The 27665-nt window shown below is 40.2% G+C and overlaps 1 protein-coding gene across 2 annotated transcripts in view; it reads left to right on the forward strand.

The window, feature by feature from the left end:
• Nucleotides 1-3703: 3703 nt before the first annotated feature.
• Nucleotides 3704-27665, forward strand: part of cpne5a (copine Va) — an 87306-nt gene continuing 63344 nt past the window's right edge. For both annotated transcript variants that reach the window (XM_086068236.1, XM_086068237.1), the window contains exons 1-4: nt 3704-4011; nt 15958-15998; nt 19243-19289; nt 25024-25127. In XM_086068236.1, the coding sequence (XP_085924362.1) occupies nt 3899-4011; nt 15958-15998; nt 19243-19289; nt 25024-25127 (305 nt within the window). In that variant the 5' untranslated portion in view covers nt 3704-3898. The remainder of the gene's footprint in view (nt 4012-15957; nt 15999-19242; nt 19290-25023; nt 25128-27665) is intronic.

The raw sequence follows: 27665 nt of genomic DNA on the forward strand, positions 1-27665 counted from the left end.
TTCACTGCATTTAAAACATCCACATAACACGCACGTAACTTTGTCATATGTCGAATGTACATAATGCACATAGTGAGAAGCGTCATAGATACAATCTTTTTGAGTGCTACTTTTCTTATTCAAACATTAAAACATTTTTGTGTGACTATTTTGGGCACTCTGAAACTGATTACTGGCATTTTCATTCATTTCAATGGGGAAAGATGACTTGATAGATAATTGTATTGACAAGAATATGTCATCATCAAATGGCAGTGAATGAGTTCAGACTACAAAATTTATGCATGAACAGATCCCAAGGCACATTTTTTATCACTGTTTCGCAACCTCAGTCATGTGTGAAATCCAATATTGAATTATAACTTAGTGTACAGTACTTGAATTAAATTGACTCACAATTTCTGTGGAAAGCAAAAACAACAACAATTCAAAACCATTTACTATTGAAGTCATACCGAAAATCCACTTGACTTGATCAGTATTGCCGTTTAAATTTCTTTGCTAAATGTTCCTTGAGACATCGTTTGGAAAATGTAAAAAAAAAAAAAAAAAGCAGCTAAAGGTCCCTTCACTAATATTTGCAGAAATATATATTTTTTAATTTTTATTGTATGCGGACACGCTTTACAGTTCATCCTCCAAAGTCCTCCAAAAACTTTGGCTCATCAAGAACTCAGCCATATTCCACATTCTCCAAAACCTCCACCGGCTCCCAATTGGTCAACGCGTACGCTCCAAAATCTTTTTTGTCAGAATCAAAGGACTTCATCCCCAGGCTCCTTCCTACGTCAATGACCTGCTACACTGCAACACAGCTTCCTTTCTTCTGAGTCAAACGTTCTTTTGCAGTGCTTCTCAATTTGACCACTTTTGCTCTCCAAGTACCATCATACGAGCATTAAAATAAAATGGCATAATGTGCACAAAATCGAAGGCTAAAGTTGAATTCCTAAAAAGTATGTTTCATATGTTTGTAAGCCCGTGTAACATTATCTACTGGTTGCTGCATATAAATACAGGAAATTGAGAACACGTCAAGTGGTGCCTTGAGATACAAGTAACCCGACCTACAAATGTTCAAGCTACAAGCCATCGTTTTGCTTTCACTTGAACTGACGTGAACTCCATCACTTGACAAGCTGCATTTTGGCATCTAGAATTAATGAACAATTCTTCCACACACAAAACGAGGCTTCAAGCTGCTTATTGCCACTCCCACTTGAAGTTGGCTGTCAAACTAAGCAATAAAGAAAGAGGATTAGGGTATTTAATACAGCCGCATCACTTAGCCTTAAAGTCTACTAGCTTAATGCTAATTTTAACAGAGCGCTAACCAATAGCATCTACATCCGTGCTTCGCAATAATTTTTTGTTACTCCCTCACAGGAGTCAAGAAAATACATTGCCCCCACGCAAAACTCTCCAATCTGACTATAAATAGTATCATTTGTCAATGAAATTGTTGGAAGTACACTTCTTTTTTGCCCCATTCCCTCACGCACACAGACATGCAATGGAGCTACTGCTCCTTGTGCACTCTCAATGAGAGCGGCACTGCCACCTACTGTCGTGGATGTACAATTACACTTTATTTTAGTTCAAACAAAAACAATAAAACATGTTCCCTGCTGTCCCGCATGCGCCCCGCTGACATGAAAAATCTCGAGAATCCCTGCGCTATATGGCTTCTAGACGTCACGAATCGAGGTGTCCCCTCTCAACAATGCGGGGCTACAGCTCAAGGTTGAAGGTAGACGAAATTTCCTGTTCATTTGATGAAATGAGCCCACTCCTACACCTCCTCATCCAATTATAACCCAAACGTCAATCTGCACCTTGGCGGCGCGGCGTGTAAACTACTGCTGCAACGTTTTTGCTCTTCTCAGAGCTGCAAAGCAGACATTAATGAGAGAGAAAAAGAGAAGAACATCACTCTTGATAATTCCAACTATATGAACAAAGGTTGAAGATGTGAGAGTGTGAGAAGTCCAAGCTGTAATAGCATCAGTGGCTCTTCAATTAGAGAAGCTGTGTGCAAAACCTTTAATTGAGACATATTATGCCTATTATGGAGAGTTGTCTTAAGAAAATGTATGGGGCCTGCTTTTGTCCAAATACACCAAGGATCCCCCCCAAAAAAATGTTTTACTTTTTTTTTTTCAGCAAATCTCTTGCAATGGTGAAAATGTTTCGTTCTAGTGGCGGATCTCTCAAAAGCTGTACTCTACATTGGTTTTGCAGATTGTGACATATTTGTATGAGAAAGAACCACCACCCACCAAAACCTAATGATTTCAATTGAGCCCAATTACGGGCCCTATTTCCTAAATCCACCAGAATCGCGTTGCATCACCTGCACCAGACCTTAGACTTGTTCTGAGCTGGCCCGAAGTCTCGTCTACTTTCAGTCACCAAATTGTCAGGTCCACTGGCGACGCGCAAACAAAAACATCCGATACCCCTCAAGTGCACACTTCACAATAGTGATCTGCAATTGCCCTGGCCAACTACATCATCCAACCATGGCGGTGTGTTTGCGGCTCTTTATAAACGTACTTTAGGCGCTTTGGTCTTCTGCATAGACTCAAGTGAGTCTTTTTTTCCTTTCGCCATGTCAAAGACTGTGCGCCTCCCCTGTGCTGACTTTAAAGGGGATGAGAGGAGCTTCTTACATTGGCCAGTAAAAAAAGAGAGTTTGTGTTCACTCCCACAATGTCGCAAACGTACCTTTCTTTTTTTTCTGAGGACCCAGTATTATTCATTCGGCAGCCTTCCCGAGTCAACATGTCATCATCATTGCTCTTTTATGTGTGTATGTGTGTGTGCGTGCGTGCGTGTGCGGGCTTATGATCTTTATTTCACCTGAAACCTATTATAAATCCAAGACCCTTCACCTTCACCGGATACATTAGAGTCCGTCCAAAATCGTGAAGTTGTCAGGAGACCAGAGGAAGGACCAAAGGAAGGAAACGTACCTTTCTAACTGCGCTGATCTACGAAAATATCAAAAGAGAGAAAATTCCGTAAATGCGCACAGTTGCTGTTCGCTAGACCAAAAATTAGGGCCCTATTTAACCGTTTTGAAGTTGTTGTTTTTTTGTTGGTCCACAATCCAAGATTGAACAACAAATAATTGACACCTTGTAAGTCACACCTTCTCTCTCTGATTGGTTGTTTTTTCCCCCCCTGGTGCCGTGCTTTCTTGTATAACAAATACGAGGCACAAGATGGGGCCAGAGATGGGGTGATGTTTATTGTTTCTCACAGATCATATTTATCTTGTGCTACTGTCAAGTCAAAACGAGTGTTTGAAAAAAATATGACTTTTTTTTTTCAAACTGAAAACTCCCCCTTTAAAGCACTAAATCAATTTTGTTGTCCTTTTTTATGACGTGACCTAATCATTTCACCTATATCCAATATCACCTTACAATTGACTTACTCCCCGTTTAATCCGTGGACAGACAAGCATGAGCGAGACTGCGCAATTAATTCCCAAGGCACTTTTCATCCCATCTTTATTTTCTGTTCAAGCCAATCTGAAGCCCCGCAACGATTTATGCGCGAGTGGATCGATAGCGCGGATGTGCGGCTGCATGCATGTAGTGGAATGCACGCAGAAGATGAGAGGCGGCGGCAGAGGAGGAGGAGGAGGAGGGTGGAGGGTGGAGGGTGGAGGGTGGAGTTCGCAGCTTGCGCTCCACCACCGGCACACCTCCGCGCGCATTCATCGCCTGCCGAGCGGTCCCGGAGGCTGATGTGAGCCCGCTGCCGCCGTCAACTTTCCAGCTCTTTCTCTCTACTTCCACGGAGGACAGCACTTGGGAAGCTCTGCCGCACCGGAGCAGCGGATAGCAAGGCTCGACCCCAGGCAGCCTGGGCTTGCTCTCCCGGCAGCATGGAGGGCGACGTGATGGATAAAGTGGAGAGCTCGGCGACGACGGTGTGTGACTTGGACCCCAGCAGCGGGAGCATCCCGGCTACCAAAGTGGAGATCACCGTTTCCTGCAGGTGAGGGAATGCATGCCACCAAATTGGATTTTGCAGTGTATTTCATAAAAATGAGGCTGCCATTGGGGAAACTCTTTGCTTTTGATGATAGGCTCTGATTATTTTTTTTTATTATTGTAAAACATATATTCAACCACATCTGATTGCAATATTTAATCTATTTTTTTGTTACACGTTTTAGCATTTGCAAGATTTGATCTATTTCCCCCATACATTTTTTCTCCCATTTTCATATATATATATATATATATATATATATATATATATATATATATATATATATGATCTACTTTTCCATATATTTTCTTTTTGATCATACATTTTAAGGTTTACAATTAATTGTGATAGTTTTTCCAAATGATTTCATTTCCAACATTTTATTGCAATATTTCATCAGTTTTTAATCATATCATCAATAACATTCAACCAGCTACAATATTTCTCCAATCTTGTGTCAAATGTGAGCATTTCCAATATTTCATTGCAATAGTCAATCTTTTTTTTGGGGGGGGGGGGGGTCATATTCTTAGATGCAATTTCATAATTTTTTCTCTTAAAATGTACCATTTGAAATAATGTATGGTCATATTGAATCAATTTTATGTCATCATTAGATAGACTGTGTTATATAACATGTGTCTGTTTGTGTGTGAGTGTGTTTTGGTGATATCGACCGTGTCGGAGTTTAGTTGCTTCGCTCCAGGTCAGCTCCCACTAGCCGCCCTCCCCCTGGGGTCGTAAGTGCTTCTCAGGCCTGTGAAGCATTTGTCACACAAGCTCAAGCGCTCAATTTCTCCATCTCTCATGTTCAATTGTGCCTCCGCAAGAGAGCCCTCCTCCAAATACCAGCTCGCATGCTGGTTGCTGAGGGTGGGGCGCAGGGCTGGCTGTGACTGCTGCTCTCCATCCTCGCACCGCCTGGCGTTTAAAACATTTTAGCAGGGTGCACTCACCGAGCTACTATGCTGTGTTCATTATTCATTCATAGGTCCATTATGGATGACTTTCATTTCACGTATGAGAGACACGCAAGAGAGGAGCAGAGAATGAGTATCACACCTCCCTCCGTCTCCATTTGGCGTCTTGTTGTTGGTCCGCTTATGGTGCGGCCTCCTAACTTTGATTGAATTGCTTTGGTGGAAACCTGCAGGGAGTGGTGCGAGCGTGTGTGTAAGGAAGTAAGTCAGTGTGAGTGTTTGTGTGTAATTGTGCATGAGCATGAGGGTGTTCTCTGAGAATATGAATTAGCCTCAATGAGTCCCAATCGGAATATGAGGCATATGTGTGATTATAAATTATGATTTTTTTGCTTTCACTTACTAATGTGGTCAGATGCACAAAATTACGTAGACTTCATCATAGCATGCATATGCATGAAATTGAGCAGGAAGTCAGTCATTTTGGATTTTAAGAAACTGTTGAATGGGCGGAACACTGGCACTTACTGTATTTAATAGGTCTCTATGTAAAAACAACGTCATGCAGCAAATTCACGCACCTCAGAAAAACGCAGTAGTGATATAGGCCTATGGTTTTTTTTTGTGAGGACTGTCAGCACATGTTGTAGGAAAAGCCATTTTCACCTCCACAAAATTAAAAAATATTGTGCCAATCGTTTTTATATTGTTACAGATTGAAGTGGACATGAGAAGAGAGGCACATATGAATTTTGGTGATGATTGGTTGTAGTTCTCAGACACACAGACTCGCAGCACAGACAACGGGTCCTGCAGCTCCGCATTCGACGCTGTACCACCCAGGTTGAGATCTCCTCTGGGCTCGAGGTTTAGTTATGCTCGCATATGTCCTCATGACCATGGACGGCCAAGAAGCAGTGTGTATAGTGTGGGCCCACAATGTCCCCATGACCGTCGACTGGCCAAGAATCAGTGTAAAGTGTGTGTCCTCCTAGCTGTAATGCTCACCCAACTAACTCATTTAATCCATCCATCCATCCATTATCTAATAGTTTAATTATCCATATTCAAAATACATAAATACAGTTTTTGAGTGGAAAAATGGTCCATCAAGGCAATGTAATCCCTCTCTGGCCAAATTCCAAGGCTTGTACTTTGGCAACTCCTACTAGGGAATTCACCCAGATGAATCGGAAGCGGCTATCCTATACAGAAAAGCGACAGCGTTTAATGTGGGCGCAACATTCTTTGATGATTTGCCATCAATGTAGAGTGGGAGAGCCCGTTCATCGCCGCATGAGTAATGCAAAAGTAGTGCTACAGTTCAAATAAATCAATATTGTCATGTAACTAGTTCAAAGAAGATATGTAGCTTGTTATATGTACGGTATTGCATTTTGCACAAGCCTGGTAGTGAGTAGCAGCTGGACTTCCGTTTTTTCCCTCCTGATGCACAATCTTTTTTTCTTTTTTTCTTCCCTTTTTGTACTTAAAGCTTGCGATGTGCGCTGATGCCTGCAGGCAATGTCGGTCTGCAGCTCCCTTGTTTGTCATTAACGTCTCTCCAAACAAAGACCTGCTTCTGGCCATACTTTTCTATGATAGAAAAATAATTCCTACTGCCTGTGAGATGGGAGAGATTGTCTGAATCATGAGTCTCCAGCGCAGCGACTCATTTCCACACAGGTCAGACCTCTGGGGAGCAATGCGAGACACGACAAAACTTGCGCACACTACAGTGCTGCTATGAGATATTTTCAAGATGCCAGCCACATAATTCAGAGGATTTTTTTCAAATTTGATTTGCGATCATGCAAATTCGGCTGTGCGAACCCCCGCTCCTGATTGGCGGACCGCTTTCACGCTCGTTCCTGGTTGGCTGCTTTCCTCTGCTTTCTCGAGCGTCAGTTTTGAATGTTGTGCTTACAAACAAACGTCGGACAGTATCTTTAAGGCTACTCCCAGTTGAAGTTAACTGTTAAACTAAACATCAACAAAGATTGTGTATTTGAAACAACCATATAGCTTCCATCCACGAAAAGTTAAAATCTGTGTATAATTCACAACCACGGAACTCTCCAAAATTTTCCCAAAAATGCTGACAAACACTATAGAAAACAGGTGAGCTGTGATTGTTTGTTGCCTGAGCCCTGAGCAACTGTGATGTCATCTTCTGTCAACAGCAAGTGACAAAATGGCTGCCCCCTGAGAAGGATAAAAATAGCTGCATTTTGCTGCATAACTCAGATTCCACAAATGTAATATTAATCAGAATGTTATGTTTAGACTAGTGAGGTCACATATGAAATATTTAAGGATAACTTCCCCTTTAATGCTGAATGAAATGAAATGATCGTATCTCTTGTGCGCCATTTTGAATGTTAGAATGGACTTCTGCTGCCGAAGAGTGACGCTACTCACGAAGAATACGTCATAGAAAATAAAAAAATGTAATTACACAGTTGATTTTAAACCGGGCCAAACGGCAGTCAATAGAAGCCTGTCCAGACCGTGGCTTGCCAGGCTAGTATTTTACTGCCCCCTGGTGACCAAGTCGCTCACACCTGAAGGAGTAGCATGTCCATTGAAATTAAGCAAAAAATGTGGCAATAACTATTTTATTAAAGTATATTTGTTGAATGTCTGGCATGGGTCCTTAAGATTTGTTTCTTGTGTCCTGTTATAATTGACATGTCCGCCAGTTTTGTGTTGATCATTGAAACTGGAATCGAGGGCTCTACTTTATTTTATTTTATTTTATTTTATTTATTTATTTATTTATTTTTGTATTTTTTTTTTTTTTTTTTTTTTTAAGTGCTCAGTATTGTTCATTCGGTAATGTCATCATCATTGCACTCTTTTTTTTAATTATTTTTTTGTATATGGGTGAGTATGTGTATGTGCGTGTGTGCGTGCGTGCGTGTGAGTGTATTCGTTAGTTCACCAAAAACCTATTAAAAAATCCCATACCGTTCACCTAAACCGAACACCGCCGTCAGTAGACCCGAGGAAGGACCAAAGAAAAGAAGGAAAATAGGGCTCTATTTTTATATATCCAGCTGGTTTTCGCGCATGTTGCCCCCCCCCCCAAAGAAAACGTAGTAATTGCTTCAAATAATAATAAATGACACCATAGAACACAGACTGTCAACGTGTGTTTAGAGACAAAAGAAACAAGTGGGTGTTGTGTAGCAGAGAGAGACTTCACAATGCTGTGTAATTCATTTAGTCAGCCTGAAACTCCGAGATTGCCGAGCACTTGGAATTGAATTGTAGCGTGCAGCCCTTCAGGCTTTCTTATATTATCTGCCAATATTGCTGCAAGAGACCATTGGATGAAGAAAAAGTGTGACATGAGGGTGGGCGTCAGACGAGGGTCTTATCAAAGCAAGTGTGTATCGCCATTACGGCACATGGCTGCGCGATTGGTTTGGCTCCAGGGTCAGCCGGTGATCACCCGAGAATCTCCTTCCTCGTACTGAGGGCTTTGCGCCAAGTCGTTGATAAGATGACTCTTCACACAGCTGTTTCGGCAGTCTGATCTGCAGACGTGGGCGAGCAGGTCACATGACTTGACTAGAGTCAGACTTGAGCTGCCAAGTTTGTGATTTGTGTTGATGCCAAGGTGCAGAGGCCACCACATATCAAATTCCTGTCAAGTGAAACTAATAACTGTATGTCTTTTAAATTGAGCACACCACCCAGAAGAGGTTTGTTAAACGCATTCTGAACGAGTTAATAATAAAAAGTGAATGAGTCCTTTACTGCCAGCCAGCCATTTTCAAAGAAATTCCTCATATTGCCAGCTTATTTGGAACATTTTGACTAATCTTTTAAGACCATTAGTCTACTGTGTTTTGTGACAATAATAAAACCGTACGCAAAAAGAAAGAAGAGACTCTCTTGAATTTGTTAGATGAGCTGGGCATGACCGACAGGCGGATCGGTGCAGCGTCTGCAGTGATGCGGACTCTGTATCGGTCCGTTGTGGTGAAGAAGGAGCTGAGTCGATCTACGTTCCCACCCTCACCTTTGATCACGAGCTGTGGGTCGTGACCGAAAGAACAAGATCCCGGATACAAGCGGCCGAAATGAGTTTCCTCCGCAGGGTGTCCGGGCGAGATAGGGTGAGAAGCTCTGTCATCCGGGAAGGACTCACGGTCGAGCCGCTGCACCTCCACGTGGAGAGGAGTCAGTTGAGGTGGCTCGGGCATCTGGTTCGGATGCCTCCCTGGAGAGGTGTTCCGGGCATGTCCCACCGGCGGGACGACCCAGGTCAAGCTGGTGAGACTATGTCTCTCGGCTGGCCTGGGAACGCCTTGGGATTCTGTCAGAGGAGCTGGTTGAAGTGGCTGGGGAGAGGGAAGTCTGGGCTTCCCTGCTAAAGCTGCTGCCCCCGCGACTCCGGATAAGCAGTAGATGATGGATGGGAGCTGGGCATGACCCTCTTCCACACCTACTTGTTGAAAAACATACTTATCCAATATATTTGTCGATGGCAGTTAATTGTTGGATTCCAGTTGACAAATATACACTTCAAGAAGTAGCAGTGACTGAGTTAACAACATTTTGAATGATTAAAACAAAATTATAAATGTGGCTTCAAAATCATGAAAAATCACGCCATCTCAAATAGAGATGTGTCTGCTAAAAGTGTCAATTAAAACCACGACCCGCTGAAAAAAATGGATGCTTGGTCCATCCAGCAACACTCTTATGCCATGTTTGTGCTGCAAATATACAGTATATCTGCTTAAAGTTTCCGGTGGCCTGTCGGGGTGCTTCCCATGCTGCTACAAAAGGCACTAGCCACCAGCTAGCTTGCATGCTAAATGGCTTCTGCCTTCCGGAGCTCCTCGGGTCCAGCAGATGGGGGTGTGCTCATCCATGTTGTCACTTTCTTTAATGTAAATTTAAGTTACAACATTATAAATTGTGGCATCCAGGGGAAGATGCACTTATTTTTAGGTATACAGGTAAGCATACAGTAGCTGGCTAGCTAGCTAGCTACATGCTGTAGTGCAGCAGTGCTCAATGCGTCGATCGTGATCGACTGAAGGTAGTATTGGTAGATAGCATGACAACACACAACCTTCATTTTTTTTTAAAGAGAAAAAAAGTGCCACCTTAAAACAAAAAAAAGCCGGCATCACATCATCGATCCCGTCGCTTGATTGTGCATCTGATTTGTTTTGACACAGGTCGCGCACAGGCAGCAACGCAACAAGCATCGCCGTGGCACACGCCCATTTTCTTATTTTACGCAAGCGAGGCTAAAGGCGCCCGCTGGTCTTCGCCAAAGTCATAACAATACACTATATTCAATAAATAGAATAATATTTAACAACAAGGCTGAACTATATTTACAATTTAAACGGTACATATGGATGGATTTGTAATGATTATGTTTTTTTTTTTTTAAAAAAAGCACACCGCTTGCCTGGTCGTGTGTTCCCACTTACTTGAATGGGATGCTTAAATGAATGAGGTTGAGCTCTCCATTCAGAAATAGCTTCGCGCAATATTTCATTGGCTGCTTGAAAAGTAGATCTTGGGGCAAAAAAGTTTGGGCACCCCTGGTATAGTGATAGATAGGTTTGGAAACACTGCACTTTATAGCCATTCAGTCACAGTGATTGATTGATTTGAGCAGTGCGGCATCCAATCAATACATTCCATAGCTGGGAGGAGGGAGGGTGGGGGGTAACTAACACAATCAATCTGCTCCCGAGGGAGTCATTACCTTGGATGTGACCGCCGTCAGGAGCAGAATCCGGGCTTTGTGATTGACGCCCACTTGGGGGGGTGCTTCACTCCAGCTATGAAGCATGTCTTCTAGTGTCAGACATACAGGTTTCATAATTTTGATAGTTTATTATTTCATTCCTAACATGACTTTAATACACGGAAGGACAAAAGCATCATAAAAGCGGCAATGAGCGAGTGACTCATTCACTGCCATTGACGCCTAATTCTTAATAATCTTTTGTTGTTGTTTTTAATCGTGAGTTAACGAGTGAAGTCACGCGATTAATTACAATTAATTTTAATTACCTGACGCCCCTAATTTTTAATAATCTTTTCTTCTTTTTCTTAAAAAAAAAGAAAGGAAATATTTTTAAAAAGATTATTACAAATTAGGGGCGTCAAGCGATTAGAATTTGTAATAGTAACTAATCGCATGACTTTAATAGTTAACGCACGATTAATCACAAATGTTATATCTGTTCTAAATGTACAATAAAAAAGATCTAGGTTTTCATACTCTTGTTAACAAAAATGCAAAAAAATGTAAACTAATAGAAATAGTTCTAATTAATTTTTGACGTCTATAGCCGTCAATGGCAGTGAATGAGCATAATAAAATAATAATAATAATAATAATTAGATAGCACATTCCAAGACACTCAAGGATGCTTAAAAGATCCTTGCAGGTCAAAGAAAAAAAATCATGAATAATATGACAGTAGAATTGTAAGTGAGAATGTCTAATGTTGATGACTTGAAGTCATCCTAATATGAACTCAAAGACACGTCTGTATGACCGTTGACTGTGCTCGTTGCTTCGTCTTGAATCATTTGTAACAGTGCAAAGTGTTGACAGGAATGACAAGGAAAAGCCAAGAGTGGAAACAAGGCGATCCCTCCTGGCTCACAGGGCTCAAGCTGCTTTTGTCACTATTTTAAGATGGTCCCTCCGGCTCAGGAGAATTTCTTCTGAACACCCCGCTGGTTTAGGAAATGGGAAATGACTGACAAGTTTACAAGTGTTACATCATTGGAAGGCTTTTTCCCTCGGTGGCATTTTGAACTTCTCACAGTCAGCGGATTTGAGCGCAACAAAATCTGCTCCTTTTTTCCACATTTCACTCCATCAAAGTTAGACAATAACCAACAGGACTTTTCTGTCTGTCTGGGTGAGAATATACGCTTTTATACTAAAGCTTTGTATACTAAAAAAAAACAAAAAACGGGCATATATTTGAAATATAAAAAATTAGATATGAAAGCTAATCTACTGCCAAATAACTACTGTATGTTGAAGTGAGGATGAGAGGTCTTAAGGTCTGCTTTCGTCTTGTGGCTACTAAAGGTAACTATTAACTACGATTAATTACTTGACAGACTTGTTTATTTTCTCGTCAGGGCTCGCTCCTTATCACCTGCAAAATATCCTGAGTTAGTTTGACGCTTCCACTAACACTTCCGATTCCATCACTTTAAACTTCGTCTTGCTCTTCCAAATTATCCGTGATGAAAACAAAACAATCACAGCTAGCTAAAGCGCAACACCTTTCTTTAAATAGTGCCACCACTTATACTTATTTATGTCTTTAGGAAAGCTCTCTGACATTCTTTCATCAAAACATTGTAGACTTAGTGAATTTGTCTCTATATTTGGAGACTTTTGCGAGACCTGCTGGTGACCATTTTTTTTTCAAAAAAGCGGCACATCTAGCCACTTTTTGTGATGTTATTTATGACTTGTTGTGACTCTGACTCTCCCTCCAGAGGAGGAGATATTCACTCATCCACGTCCACACTGCGAATGAAGCCACCACTGGCTCATTCAACCATAACATCCAACCATAAAGCATACGCCCATAAAGATTCAATTGTATTTTTCGTCTTGGAGGCAGCACTTCATCACCAAGCCTCCAAATTACATTTGCCAATTAGTGTAGCACAGTAGTTCTTAGCCTTTTTACACCAAGTGCCTCCTAAAAAATTACTTTCCAAATACTAAGTGTTCATCAAAATCCAGACAGACATTTTATTCCAAAACGTTTTAATATTATTATGTAAAATTATTTTTTTGTTTGTTTATTGAACATATAAACCAACAACAGAAATACTGAAATTAAAAGAAAAAGATTTAAACGGAAGTTTTTTTTTTATTTAAAAAATAATAATTTTTAACATACATGGTCATCATTAAGCACATCGTACAGAGCGTAGGAGCGTTAAACTTTAACACTGTGCTCAATATGGGGGGCAAATCATAATCTCATCTATTTTATCCTACCTTATCAGAAGCTAACTCTGGCTAATACTATCTTCTCTGACAGTGGGGGCGGAGCTACGGCATTGCAAAAATGCAAGGGCCCCCGTAAGGATTCCATAGATATTTTCCCTGGGGTATGCAGTGCTTCGTCACCGAGCTGCCAAATTATACTTGCAAATTTGACTTGGCAACCAGCCAACAAAGGGAGTATGAGAAGATATACAATGTAGCTCTTCAAACAATGTTAGCTTGACATCTCCTTGGGCCATGTGGCTGCTGAGTAGTTCAGAAACCGGAGACTTCAGTAATGTATGTCTCCCAATCCCGCTCTTACCTTCTCGGAGAGTAATGGCTTCCAATTTTCAATAGCCTCAACTACGGCTGGCTACTTCCCGTACGATCTGCTGCCTGATTGGCTCTTAGAAGGACAAATGAGGGCTCGAAAGTCAAGTCTGGAGCATCGCTGGAGAGAGTTACAAAGTTCCCGTATGACATTAGAGACAACAGGAGAGCCATTGAAAGAGGGTTTATATTTTCAAGTTTCCTTTACTTAGCTTTCTCTTGCACCCGGTGGCCCTTTTTTTTTTTTTTTTCAAGTGAGTTACAGACACTGCTTCTCCACTCACTTAGCGCTCTCTGAACGGCGCTCCTTTTTCCCCGACATCGCCTCGAGCAGCTTGGGCACAATCAAAGCAAATGGGGGCGGGCAGACAAACGGACGGAGAGTAGAGCCCTGGCGGAGGTCAGCTGGGTCATTTCAAGTGCACATTATTTTACAAAGACTCCAGTTTCACTCAAGGCAATACTTTAATTCAGTAAATGTGAATAATGCAAGTGAGGTCAAAAGGTGCGGAAGTATAGGATGTAAGAGAACTCACAAGATGGCTGTTATTTTGGTTTTGTATGGACATTTGGACATTTTGATTAACTAAGATGTTTTGTACATAAACCTAACCCACAATGAAACCATAAATTGTAGACATAGTAAAGCAAAAACCGAGTCACTTTTTTTTTTGTCTGACCATTTGAGTATTTTTTTTCATATTTTTTCATTTATAATTGAAGCCCAGTGTAATGATTCCGAACTATAAAAAAAAAAAAAAAAAAAGCTTTTTGGATGTCAGGGCAAAGTTCACTGATGAAAAAGTGAATGTGTTTTATAATTAGATGGGATTGCTTTCATTGATTTTATTTTATTTTTTACTTTTTGAGTCTCTCACTACGAGACAAGCGCTAATGCAGAGTGCAAGACATCTGCTGCTCTATTAGCCGCAGAGACATCTGCTGACCTTCACTTTGGTGGCACCAGGTGTCCCCTTCTCATTCCTCTCCTACATCTCCTTCATTATTCATCATCGCTGCAGGTCCACAGTAGCAGTAAGCGTCTGACGAGCATGTGAAAGAATTTCCGTTCAAATTGCTTTTTAATTTTGCTGTAAAATAACTGTGTTTTTAGTGCCCATCCACGAATCAAGTATGAATTTTACAACATCAATCCGGCTGGTTTTGAAAAAGGGTCTTTGTCCATTTTACCATAAAAAGGGGGGTTGATTTACATAATCCTACCCTGACATCAACTTTCTCGACTCATGACTTGGCAGCTAGGCTAGGTGACAATCTGCCATTTTCAAGCCGCGGCCATACTCCACACTGTCATGGCAAAATAATGTGTCCGTATTTCTGTCTATCTATCAGTATGCGTCTGTCCGTCTGTCTACAGCATGTGATTGTTGTTAAAGTGCTCTGGAAAACTGAGTTGACAGTTGAGTTTTGCTTGGGTTCTGTTGGAATTTTGTTTGTTACTTAACTGTACTTAAGAGTTCAACAAAATCAAAATCAACAAAATCTCCTTCACTTTATCATAATCAAATTTAAGTTCCAGAAAACCTTCAAAATCTGTTTTGGAATTGTAGGAGTGAGGCTTTCAAGTCCAGATAAAAATTGGTTAAAAAGAAGGACTATATAAAAACATGCTTCACAGAGTGTGGCTCTGGGCGGAAGTGATGATAGTTATATAATATGTAAGTTTGTGTAAGGACAATTGGGCATATAAATGTGTTTGTTCAGTATATGTGTATGGGCATTTATATACTGTGTAAGAAGATTGTGGTGCATATATTATGTTATGTACAATTTGCAATTCTTGAAGGATAAGTCATCTTTGGGAAAGATAAAGGAGGAGGATTTTAGATTTACTTACGCCTTTTCGGACTGGCACTTCATAATGTTTCAATGTGAGATACTGTATTTATATTCTTAATTTTTTTCTGAAGTTTTGAGGTGTGTGGTAAAAGTGCGTTTTAGTTCTCAAGTGGGTGGCTTTGTTTCGGGCTAAAGTGATGGAGGTGCTACTATGGAGGGCAATTGAAGCTAAACTAATACACAGAGAGACAGTCTGTCACGGGTTGGCTTTTTTTTTCTTTCTCGATAATGACGCTGACAATATTCCAACGGGAGTCAGGTCATCCTGAAGCTAATACCTCACAAAGCCGCTTCCGTCAGGCCCGCACACGTTTCTGCGGAAGAGGAATTTGGAATGACAATGGCGCCCTGTTGCTTGGTTGGATTCTGTCCGGAAATCTCATCTCTATTCATTGAATTTGTGCTAGTCCTGAGGGAGATGAAGATTGTTGCGAGCTGTGTGCAATTTATTTATTGGTACACCTCCGCTTAAAAGCCCTCACTGAGAACTGGATATCATGTTCTGGAGTTGATAAAAAAAAAAGATCCAAGAGAGTGAATGACAAGGTGTCCTTTTGTAACTGTACCTGATATGTAGTTCTTTTTATGTAACCCCCCGTCTCTGCAAATAATAGTAGTCTTAAAGTGATCCCCCGCTGTTCGCTAGGATTCGGGACCAAGCCACTGACACCAATAGCAAAAATACATGAGTAAAAACATGAAAGGAAAGCCTGTGATTAAACTTTTGTGTTGTCATACGGAATGCTAATGACATTAGCATTAGCAAGTCACACTTTGGACTAAAGAGCATTCTGACCTGTAACTGTTTCTCTTCTCTTGCAGAAATCTCTTGGACAGAGACACATTTTCCAAATCCGACCCATGTAAGTTCTTTCTTTTTTTTCTAACAATGCTAATTACAGTTTAGCTTTTGATGTTTAACAAGACAGTTCACGGTCACCAATGCACTAACTTTTGCTGAGATTTGCTTAGATTTACCGGTAGTCCTTGCTCTTTTCAAAGTGTTCTAGCAATAATATTAGTTGCACAGTAAACTACAGTCTAAAGCTAATCTAAACTCATCTGAAACATCATAAAACTGATCAAAATTAAAAAAAAAAATAATTCAGTATCTAAACTCTGATCTAAACTCAGTTGAAATGCAATTTAAACCTGATCTAAACTCATTTAAAATTCCCTCTTAACCTGATCTAAACTCAATTGAAATTCAATCTAAATCTGATCTAAACTCAGATTTAAACCTGAACAAAACTCATTTTAAACTTAGCCTAAACCTATCAGAATGCATTTGAAATATAGTGCAAACCTGATCTAAACTCATTTGAACCTCATACTAATCATGACATAAACAAAGTAATTCAGCCTAAACCTAATCTAAATTCATTCAAGCCTCATTCTATGCATATTAACTCAGAAATTCAGTCTAAACCTGATCTAAATGAATTTGAAACTCTGTTTGAAACTCTGTTTTAAGCTGATTTTAGCTCATTAGAAACCCAGCGCGACCAATCTAAACTCATTTGAAACTCGGTCTAAACCTAATCAGAATACATTTGAAATATAATCTTAACCTGATCTAAACTCATTTGAAATATAGTCTAATCCTGATCTAAACTCATTTGAACCTCATTCTAAGCATGATATAAGATCAAAATTACAGCCTAAATCGGATCTAAACTCATTTGAAACTCACTCTGCACCTCATCTAGACTTATTTGAAAGTCAATCTGAATCAGATTTGAGCTCATTTGAAACCCATCCTAAACCTGGTCTAAACTAATTTGAACCTTGGTCTGAACCTGATCAGAACTCATTTGATCTGAACTCATTTGAAACTAAGTCCAAACCTAATCTGGACCTGTGTGAAACACAGTATATTATTATATGAACTCATTTAACTCATATCTAAAGTCAAGTGAAACGAAAGTGCTATGACTGCATTTCCGCGTATTCCAGCCGTAAGATCCAGAATGACAGCCAGGCTTTACATAATAGGAAGAAGGTCCAAGCCCTTTGTGCAAACAAGCCGTAGTGAGGATCTGACAATCGGCCTACTTTGTATTCAGCAATGTTACGTTTGGCCCTCCTCAGCTTGACTTGAAGTCGTAAAAATTGAATAGGAAGCAGGAAAATCCCACCGTGAAGAAAATGTGTGATTACACGCCTCTAGTTGTGGACGCAGGTGGCGTCCTTGGAGAAAGCGCGCTCGCTTCATGCCACTTTGATGCAATGCAGTGTTATCAGATGGGCCGCTTCATCGGGCATGGCAGGGTAATTAATAAAGAATGTATATGAAGAGGAAGAAAAGCGACTTTGAGCGAGATGACGGATTTCTTTTTAATTTTGGGAGTCGTGCTCAGGGAAATGACTTTCAAATAAAATCAGCCAGTTTAAAATGTTTTTTTCCTCTTTCGCTTATGGAAAGAACAAATCACTACGACATTCAAAAGCACATTTGCGACACAGCACAGTGAGCAAGTGTTTTTTATTAAACCTTACCTTCCTCACAGTTCTGTGATTTAGGGTTCGAATCTTTGATTCTCCCATGTTCCAAAAAAGTTGTATGCCAGTATACCAGTGTTTCTTAATTATATTTTATCTCGTTTTTAGAGTGAGTCATTTCATTATGTAATTGTTTTATATTTTACACATTGAACCTTTTTTCTATACCTCATCTTTTCAAGAATCAAATGTGGCCCAAGAGAACTTTGCCCACCCCCTTGTCTAAACGCATCGCCCTCTTTTTGGCTGACATTTTAGCGGCTGTTGATGCATCATTGAATAATCATTCAAACGGCGCCACCGATTGGTTGGGATGTCATTCTGGATGTATGTGTATGTTTACACCTGACAGTTAAATGTTATTCTAATAATGTATGTATTATAGATATCCTGAAACTCAATGAGTACACCCAAAAGTTTCCCCCAACCCCTGACTAGATTCACTCATTGACGTGACATTGAGAGGGATGCAGGAAAAAGGGTAAAGGACCCATGCCTGAAATTGATCATAAAATTGTCCATTTTGGTTTGAAGCGGCCATTTTAGATGAATTCCTCTTACTTTGACAACCCCCTACTACCAAAATTCACCCAAATGAGCCCCAAGCTTAGGCAGGTGTCCCAGATCAGATTCCCAACCAATGTGCCGCCCTTTGCAGATGAGTGTGCTGTGGGAAATCATCATGTCTATATTTACCACAAATAATGGTTCTTTGCGCCTCTATCTTATGTCTAGCGATATATTGTAAATGTGTACTTTGGCTTCATAAATATTGTGGAACTCTGTCCTAGATAGATGGGAGAAAATTAACAAATTGTTAAATTGTGAACATTTGTTGCCTACACTACACCTACCCACTTGTAAAAGTCTTTGAGTTTCGTTGCATTGCTTTTCTTATGTTGCTATGTGCTGAGGTCTTTCCAAATCCACCTCCAATAAGACCATGGTTTAGCAGTTGATTTCATTCCCGTCTTCAAACCTCTAGTTCTCAATTTTTCCTCATCTAAGGAATCGGGGAGCCCTCCTTGGGTGTCCCGTCAGTCCTCCTGTTCCTGTCCTCCGCTGTTTTATGTCACCGTTTTTTTATGTTCCTTGGTTAGGTTGAAACTGACAAATTGATTTAGCTGCTCTGTACTTGTCCAACGACGATAAAAATTTGATTTCCACTTCTATCGAAGGATGGTATCAAAGTTTAACAATCAAAAAGGGTGTGCCAGTAACCCTATAATACTTGGAAAGTTGATGAAAAATGAGCCCGCGTCACCAGATTGACGGATCCCCTCAAAAGTGGGTGAACATGTCTATTATAAACGAAAATGTACTACTTTTTTTTTTATACAAGCCAAAAATGTCCTCTATAGAAACTAGGTTTATTAAAATGAGTGTTAGTTTTACACGCAATCTTAGTGTATTGCCTTGTGTAGTGAATGTATCTAAGTTTATCACCCTTTAGAATGATAAACAAACTCAAAAGTGCATTGCCGTACAATTTAGAGACAACAATCTTGCATCGTGGCTATTTATGAGTAACTAGTAAAAGTAAATATTTGACATTTACGACAAAACAGTTCTTTTGATCTCTTCTGCTTTCTTCTCTCTCCACAGTGGTGGTGTTGTACACGCAGGGTGTGGAGTGCAAACAGTGGCGAGAGGTAAGACCCCCGCCCACCCATCATTCTCTCATCCCACACGAGTCACCTCTATAAGGCACACATGACCACCCACTCTGTGTTTGCGTGCGTTTGCGTTTGCGTTTACATTGCTAATTACGTTGCAAACATTATGGCGTCTGCTCCAGCGTAATGCTCGCCCTCTCGGCAATTGACCAATTGGCCCCAATTTGACCCAGTGGTCAAATTGAAGCCTGTTTTACTAACGAGACATTATGACTATGCCTGGCTGATTGCTTTCTAGTGGATATTGTTCCACTCCAGTCCACTAGATGGCAATAATGTGTACTACAAAGTGGGAACCAATTTACACAGCTTGCAGGCTTTTTCTTTTTCTTTTTTTTTTTGCCCCGGCAAAAGATTCTCAGATGAAATGCTCGCTCAGATATTTACAGATGACAAATAAAATGTAACCATCCATTTTCTTAACCCCTTAGTCCTCACAATGGTCGCGGGGCGCGCTGGAGCCTATCCCAGCTGGCTTCGGGCAGTAGGCGGGGTACACCCTGAACTGGTTGCCAACCAATCCAGGAAATATCATATAATATCATATAATATCATATAATATCATATAATATCATATAATATCATATAATATCATATAATATAATATACCTATATCCATATCCATATCCATATCCATCTGCATTGCTTATCCTCACTTGTGTGTGTGTATACTATACTCGAACCCTACCCCACCTGACGCTCAGCACCACTGGGTTGCAGTCACGAGCGAGATCTGAGAACTTTCGGGCCTGCAGGTGCTGTTGACAGCCCAGTCAAGCTGTGAGCTATTGATAAAGCGAAGTGGTGCGTGTAATGTGTTTTTTGTTTTTCTGGAGGATTGGCGGGCTGGTTGGCATACGTTTCTCTTTCCACCAAACTGCGATCCAATTATTCCTCCATAGGACAAACCCTCCAACTGGTTGACATGCTTGTGGATAAACTGAATTTCAAGCTCATCTGGAGAACCTATTTTCAACATCAGTGTTTATAACACGTAACGTGTTGCCATTAAATATTTCAACCGCTGCGACCCAATCTCGGTACTTGTCATGCCCGGTAACACACTGCCACAACCGCTCTATGTATGGATATGAGGACTCTCAGGGTGTAACTCATTCACTGCCATTGACGGCTATAAACGTCAAAAATTCATTTGAACTATTTCTATTAGTTTCACTTTTTTTTTTCATTTTTGTTAACAAGAGTATGAAAACCTAGAAAAAATGGTTTGTTGTACATTTAGAACAGATATAAAATGTTTGATTAATTGTGAGTTAACCAGTAAAGTCATGCGATTAATTACAATTAAAAAATGTAATCGCCAAACGTAATGATTATTAAAAATTAGGGGCGTCAGGCGATCAAAAGTTTAATCGTAATTCAATAGTTAACTCACAATTAGTCACACATTTTATATTAGATTTTCATACTCTTGTTAACAAAAGTAGGAAGAAAAAAGTTAAACTAATAGAAATAGTAAAAATTATTTTTTGACGTTTATAACCGTCAATGGCAGTGAATGAGTTAAGGTGGAAAGGTATGTAGGTAAAAATCAAAAATCTATTTTGGCCTGCTTTCGCGTATTGTATATCGCCACCTTTCTGGACCAACATGCTGAAATAATGATGATTTTATCTGACATTACTCACAGATTTACTTACTCAGCCTGTTTAGTTGGACACCAACCTAATATACTTACAGCAAGCCATGATTTAATCTGTTGTATGAATGGATGTACAGTATATGAATAAACATTTATTGTACCTTCTGCTATCTAATGAAATCAATTTCACGTAATAATATGCCAACGGTTAGCTTTTTATAGCTACTCAGCAGAGCAAAAACAAATGCATGGTTCAAAGACTCTCCGTTACTTCCACTTAGAACCCAGGCTAAACTGAGCTCCTCCTCGACATTCAAATATGTCAAGACCAGTTAAGATGTATCACTTCAACATAATCTTTGACACCAGTTACTAGTTTCCTATTAGCCAGGGGATTGGCGCCACCTTCTGGCATCTTAAGGACTTACATGGGGGAAAAAAATCCATCTGAGGTCATCTAAGGTTAGCTTCCCCAGGAAAAAAAACAAAAAAACGCATGGACGCATTTGTGAATAGTGAATTGCAAATAGGCAGGAGCTTACTGTACATAAATGATCATTTTCAAAGAAATGAAATGAAACTAGATAATTTCCCACGGCACAGCAGATGATCTCTCGTGGCAGTGCTTGGGAATCAATGATCTAGCGATGCTGGAAAATGAATTAACATGCTCTTTATGAAAAAAAGGAAGATGACTACTTGACTAGTCTGCAGCCCAGCCTTGAGACGACATCACAAACAGAGAGCAGCGCTACACCTTACTGTACTTCCGCTGCTCAGTCTGCTGCTGACTCCGCCTGCTTTCTCATCCTCGTTGCTGATGAAGGCTGCTGGTCGGCGGTGTAGCGCCACTTGGATTGAAACCTCTCATTCCTGTCTCTGCCTATGAGAACGGGAAGTAGCAGTTACATTTTAACAACCTTGGATGCGTAAAACCTCCCAGATGCAGTAGTAACAGCAGAACGTGTGACTATTCCACCGAGTTTTGTATTGAAGTGGTCCGGCAGCAGTGGTGCAAAGGCGGCGAGGCGCTATTTATTGAATTAGTGTAATTTGAGCCTATGAAGTATTTTCCTTCGCCTTGCTTTTTTTTTTGCAGCAGCAGCAGCAGCATGATTGTGCAATCATTGAATGTTGCTAATCCAATCACAGTTGATGAATTCACATTGGCTGGGGGGAACAAAAGACCTATACTGTGATATGCTGGGAGCACTTGATTTTTGATTGGTTATTTTTTTTATAGGGATGGATGGATGGATCAGATGTCAAGGTGTGGGGGGAGCAGGAGCTGTGGACCGGTGGGGTGCTTGGCGGGCCTGCCGTGCCCCGTCCTGCTGCGTTGGGTTGGGGGCGCGGACGCTCCTGGCTCCTGGGTTTGCTCTCCGGCCCGTGGCCCCTACGGGGCCCGGGGGTTGTCCCTTGGCGCTGCCGTGGCCTGGTGGGCCCTGAGGTGTTGCGCTTGCTCTGTCCTGGCCGGGGTCGACGGCTCCCCTCTTTGGCGGAGGTTTTCATGCATGCCAGATCCACCACACCAGCATCTATCGAAGCTCAAACACAATCTGCTTCTTCTTCTGGTCGCTGAATCGGTGGAGGCTGATGTCTGTGGATCTCACTCTGCTTCGTCTGTCCTTCCTTCCTTCCTTCCTTTCCTCAGTCTCTCCTTTGGTCTCTTGAAGTCTCCCTAATTTGTTGGAATTGAGATGTTTCTGGGGTTGGTGAAAGACTCTGGTTGGTAACCCAGTGGGTCGTAGGTAATGTCTGATCGCTGCTGGATTTCACTTTCCTTTCTTTTCTTTGATCCTTCCTCGGGTCTCCTGACAACCTCACGACTCTAGCTGGATTCTGAAGTATTCGGTTTAGGTGAACGGTATGGGATTTTTAATAGGTTTTAGGTGAACTAATGAATACACACTCACATGCACGCACACATGCACACACACACACACACACACACACACACATACACACGCACATGCACATACTCACCTACATACAAAAAATAAATTAATAAAAAAAAAAAGAGCAATGATGATGACATGTCAAATCGGTAAAATTACCAAATGAACAATACTGAGCTCTCCAGAAAAAAAAATAATAAATAAATAAATAAATCAGGTGGTATTGTGGTTACGTGTTAGGTGCAAGGTTATTTTAGTTAACGAAATCTAACGAAACAACTCAAACTAAAATAAAAAAAACAATTGCGTTAACGAAATAAAATACAAATGAAAATGCTTTTAAAAAAACGAAAACTAACTGAAACTACATTTTATGTTTACAAAACATAGCGAAAATGTGCTTCGTTTTAGTCTTTGGTGCCGTTATTAATTTAATTTATGACCCTTTGAGGATGATTTTAAATGTGATTGTAAGTATATTTATTTAGATATAAACTGGAATAAAGATGTTTGAAATAGTGTCACACGGAAGTGACGTCATCTAGCAGCAGCCAATAGAAAAGCACTTTCAGAAGACATCGCTCCTAGGCAACAATTTTGCGTGCTTGACTTTTTCCTCCAGTGGTTTGAGTCGCCTGCTTTTTTCATTTAACTCAGCCGAAAAGCAACGCTAGGTAAGAAATACGTAACTTTTTTCATTTTACCATGGTGTTTACTAAATATTGCGCACAAGTAATACACTTAAAAAATAATAATAATACTGAAACTTAATAAAACTAAGCATTTTTAAATAACTAAAACTCATCAAAACTAATAGAACCACCCTAAAAACTAATTAAAAATAACAACAACAAAACTCAAAACGAACTCTAAGCTAACTAAAATGAAAAATCCAAAAGAATAATAACCCTGGTCAGGTGTGATGGTGTTTACAGGTCAAGTGTGATTGTGTCTACAGGTCAAGTGTGATTGTGTCTACACTTCAGGTGTGATTGTCTTCCCAAGTCAGGTGTGACTGTCAGGTGATACATTTGTAGTGGATGGACAGTGTTCACTGTACTCTATATCCTTATCTCTCAGTGAACAGTGTGGATGTGTCCACATTGGGTATCAATACACTCGCTGGTCAACATCTAATTATGCGTTGTTGCACATGTAGACGAGTTGAACTCATGTTTGGAAATGTTGACAAAGTCGTATGTCTCCCATGGGATTTAGTGTTTTGGTGTGCTGACGCTCTCTAATTATAATACACAGCCCATGTGATCACGTTTATCATCCTAGACTGTCCGTGTATTTTATATAATTATCCACAATTTGTAGCACTGTAGCCAGTCCACATATTGATCCAATCCAACTCCAATGTCATTTTGTTGTTATATATGCTGTTGTTTTCTCAAACCTCTTTTTGGCTAACTGCATTTGTAATGAATATCCATTCAAGCACAAACAAAGGGAGCATATCAATCTCAGACTATAAAGATGAATGAATACATAAAGATTATTGTTTAACAGGGCAGGTCCCAAAAAAATTAAAAACACTTTTGAATGTGACGTGAATGTCAGTGTTATCCTCCAGTTCGTTCAACACAGTGTATCGAAACCATTGTTTTTTGTTTTGTTTTGTTTGTTTTTCACATCCTCCCACACATGACAAAAAAATCACAACAGAGTCAAAAATGGAACAGACTGTTGGTACTTTATTTTAACAAACCAAGCGTGGGCAATTTTTTTTAAATCATCTGTTGTTATTTATGCTAGTCAAAATTGGGTGCATAAATTCAACATTAAACTGTAAGTTCTGCAAAGTTGTATAGAAAGGTAAATGCAATGCTATAAGTAACTGAAATGTTCTTTTATTGTTACTACAGTATACTGCATTGTTAAAAGGTTAGAAAAACATACATGGAAAACACATCTGAAATGGACAATAAACATGAGAAGGTACATATATGACAAACAGTGATGGCTGCGTAAGGGAAAACATACTGTGCATGTACTTTTCTGGACTTTTTGTGCAATAATCTGATCTTCTTTTTTTTTCATTATTATGGAAATATTTTGAGAGAGAAGTATTTTTATTTAAAAACAACAACATTCATAAGCTTAATGATGTCTGCGTTTTCATTTTGTGGATGTACTGTATCGCATTCTGATATGATCAAATATTGTATATTCTATTTTGCCATCTCTTCATGTTTGGACGCAGTTTGGGAGAACGGAGGTGATAGACAACACGCTGAACCCAGACTTTGTCAGGAAATACATCCTGGACTACTTCTTTGAAGAGAAGCAGAACCTGCGCTTTGACGTGTAAGTTATACACTTTGGTGAGCTCCTCTGAGGACAAGTCAAGGTCGACTTGTGCGTGATCCAAATATTTCTCACACCTTACCCCCCTGATACACATCCAGCAACTCAGAAGGGAGTCAATACCCATTTTTCCATTTTCAATAAATTTGTCAGGGAATAAGAGACATTTTAACCTTGGGTTAACTTGAAAAAAATATTTTATTCAGTACACTACACAATGCTGTTTGTACGGACAAGTAAAAAAAGAAAAAAGAAAAAAGAACATTTTGAGAGAGAAATAATTGGTCTCTTTATGCACTTCAGACACGTACTGAAAATATACTGAATCGTATCCCAAATTACTGATTTATAGCACACTAGCTAGCCAGCCAAAGCTTGTTGCTAGCTAGCTAGTGTGACGTGACCAGGGTTGGGAGGGTTACTTTTAAAATGTAAGCCATTACAGTTACAAGTTACCTGCTAAAAAAAATTGAGTTAGTAATGTAATCCAAGTACCATAATATTAAAGTAATGTAACTGGATTACTTTTGGATTACTTGAGTATGCTCATGAAGACAAAATTAAAATAAATATCACCACAATATATATTCTATACAAAAATCCTAGTGTAATTAAAAAGCATGTAGGCTATTGATTGATTGATTGATTGATTGATTGAAAACGTTATGCAGTTTTCGAACTCACTGAAAGCAACCACACCTCACAGTTAGATAGATAGATAGATAGATAGATAGATAGATAGATAGATAGATAGATAGATAGATAGATAGATAGATAGATAGATAGAGTCATCCAATGAGGATTTTAGCCGTGTATATGTTGTGTATGATGTTTAAATAGTGAATTGGTGGGAGAAAGATTTGTTTGGAAGGTGTAACTCACATTATGGTTGTAGGCTAGCGGGCTAGCTAGCAAGAAGCGACAGCGCGTAGCATGCCGCTGGACTCTCAGCTCAAACTTTCGCTCCGAGTAAGTTCCAGTAAATACCGGTCGCCATTTCCTCCTCCCGTCCGTGAAGCTTTTTCAAACTGCCCGCGTGTGCAGGACATGACTAGTCAGTTTGTTCGTTCCCACCTTCCCGACATGTAGCAACGGTCCCGCTCGCGCGGGCCTGCACGCGCTTTCTCTCTCTCTCTGTCCTTCTCTCTCTCTCTCTCTCTCTCTCTCTCTCTCTCTCTCTCTCTCTCTCTCTCTCTCTCTCTCTCTCTCTCTCTCTCTCTCTCTCTCTGTCCTTCTCTCTCTCTCTCTCTCTCTCTCTCTCTCTCTCTCGCCCTCTTTCGCACTCTCATCGTAGAAATTGTAATCCCTCGAAGTAATCCCCATTTTTAATAAATGTACCTGTATTCTGATTACATGTTTTTTCCTGTAACTGTAATGGAATACAGTTGCATTTTTTTTGCAATCTGATTATGTAACGGCAGTACGTGTACTCCGATATCTCCCCAAGCCTGGACGGGACGTATGCAGCATCAAGCTTGTGTGTCGTGACTGAATTGTGCCGTGCCACGTTACATGCCAACTATCGAAGCTTCTTGGGATTGGAAAAAACAGTGTGGGAATAAGTGCATAATGTGTTTCCTTTATACGTGACTCAGATGAGCATTATGAGTGTTAATGAGTGACTGTACTGCCAATAATATAAGACTCTTGCAGTGCATTCTGGGACTTAGTGTCTGCAGTGCACGCATCATTCGCAATATGCTGTACTAACTCGTCATTTTAGTTGAATTTGGGATATTTTGCAGTCAAAATTGTGCCCCGCAAATCCGCTCCTCATGCTGAGAAGACGTTAAATATTCCCCCATGTCCTTATTCACTCTTCCTCTAACCTGACTCTCATTTTCTCCTCGTCTCGCTTCTCTCCTGAGGAATTATTCATTGGCGCCGTGTCTCAATAGACGGCTATGAGGGTGATACATATTTCATATCAACTTTTATCCTTAATCTCCCCCACTGTCAAATTATAGCAAGACTTATAAAATTTGCCAAGATGGCCCTTTTGTACACACAAACACACACACATCCATAGTGTAATTTAAAAGTACATTGGTGTGACCGAACATTTTTGTTTTATTGTATAAACTTCTGACAGCTTCACTCCCAAATTCCTAATCCAAATATTATTTAGAGCGGGATACACCAATACAAATCCTAAATGGCCCCAAACACATTTTCAATTAGTTAGAGGTCCATTTATCAACGTTGCAATGATGCTGTTACAGTTAAAAGATAATTGATCAATGTAGGAAGGAATAACTGAATACATATTGGTAAGTGGACTCAAACATAAGATGACAATAATCAAATGACTTCATTTGTAATTACTATCAAAAAACATTGTGACATTGGCAAGTTGCCATATTATGCTCTTATTCTGAAAGGCAATGTCTACTCTTTCCAGTCGTGAGTCACTTTCTGAGACATTCATGCACGTAACTTTGACACATAACCATCACGTAAAATAACACGTTCTTTTGCAACAACTGATATTTAATGCTATCAAGACACTTTGGTGTTATGACTCACTTTGTCACCGAG

This window comes from Leptonotus elevatus, chromosome 2 (genome assembly GCF_054856555.1).
Source record: "Leptonotus elevatus isolate MCC_2025b chromosome 2, RoL_Lele_1.0, whole genome shotgun sequence".
In the NCBI taxonomy this organism is placed as follows: Eukaryota; Metazoa; Chordata; class Actinopteri; order Syngnathiformes; family Syngnathidae; genus Leptonotus; species Leptonotus elevatus.